At 34.2% G+C, this 1,204-nt stretch overlaps 1 protein-coding gene across 2 annotated transcripts in view; it reads left to right on the forward strand.

Annotated features, from left to right (window-relative positions):
- Positions 1-1,204, forward strand: part of LOC119585263 (45 kDa calcium-binding protein-like) — a 10,102-nt gene that overhangs the window by 2,048 nt on the left and 6,850 nt on the right. For both annotated transcript variants that reach the window (XM_037933935.1, XM_037933936.1), the window contains exons 2-3: positions 28-228; positions 738-897. In XM_037933935.1, coding sequence (XP_037789863.1) covers positions 63-228; positions 738-897 — 326 coding nt within the window. In that variant the 5' untranslated portion in view covers positions 28-62. The remainder of the gene's footprint in view (positions 1-27; positions 229-737; positions 898-1,204) is intronic.

Consider the following 1,204-nt stretch of genomic DNA (forward strand, 5'->3'; position numbering starts at 1 on the left):
ATTACTTAATATTTTTTTTCTTTGCAGATAAGAATAAAACATAAAAACACAAGCTTTCAAAAATGTCTGTAGTATTGCTTGTAAGGCTACTTCAGAAAGGTTGGTTGAAGCTAAACAGCAGCATGAGGATCCATGTGCGTCTTCGACTCTGGGTTGGATTGGCGGCAACATATCTGGTCTTCATGGGACTTGTGCACTTGCTCCACGTCCCTCTGAGGTCAAATACCAGTGAGTATGGTTGTTAATCCTTTATGTGTTTAAGAGTCTGTGTAAATAGGGTGCTATGATTCATGGATAGGCCTTCCAGCTTCATTTTATTTGTAGCTTTTTGTGAGCTTAGATTAGATTCCAGTATATCTGGAAGGGTTAGAATAGGCATAGGGCAAATGCATCTTTCTATTTACAAAAGAAGTTAAATTGTGATTATCTTGAAGTTGGTTTTATACAGAGTTCATTATAACATATGATGGTAAAAAGTAAAAGTGTTAATGAGCAATTTTGCAGTCAGATATTTGCCATGATGTCTAAGTGTAGTTGATATTTTGCTTACATTTTTGTCTCCAGCATTTGGAGGAAGTTGATAAGAAGTAATTTAGTTAAGGATAATTTCTACTCAAATAGAATAATCTCTAAAGCTTTTTTGACTGCTAGTGTCCATCATTTACCCCCCCACCCCCCCAAAAAAAAAAATATATATATATAAATTACAGATATTGTAACAGTTGTTAATCTTTCAGTCCATTCCCACTATGATTTATCCGCCGAGGGTGTTGTGTCAAAACACCGTGAACATATGAGAAAAGAAGCTGAAAAGTATGCTCGAGCTGCCATGAAGGAACCCCGTGCAGGGCTAGAAATGGCAGAACAAATAAGAATATTGACGGAGACTTATAAAAAGTTTGTATCTACATATAACAGTTAAAAATTCACAGTATCTGTAGTTTTGTAATAAACATTAGATTGATATATTTTTAGTCTTACAATGACCTCGTGATATTTTTTGCAGTCTTGTATTTCCTTCTACTTCTTCCAGAAATAAAATTGAAATAAGACATGAAATTGGGAAGACACTAAACATTTTATTTGATTTTATCCAAGACGATAACAGTTTTTTCCCTTAAATATATTTTCCTGACATATATCTGTCCATGTACAGAGTAGCCAGAGCACAAAAAATGTTTCCTTTAGAATCTGTTTACAGGTG

Source organism: Penaeus monodon, chromosome 19, assembly GCF_015228065.2.
Source record: "Penaeus monodon isolate SGIC_2016 chromosome 19, NSTDA_Pmon_1, whole genome shotgun sequence".
Classification (NCBI taxonomy): Eukaryota; Metazoa; Arthropoda; class Malacostraca; order Decapoda; family Penaeidae; genus Penaeus; species Penaeus monodon.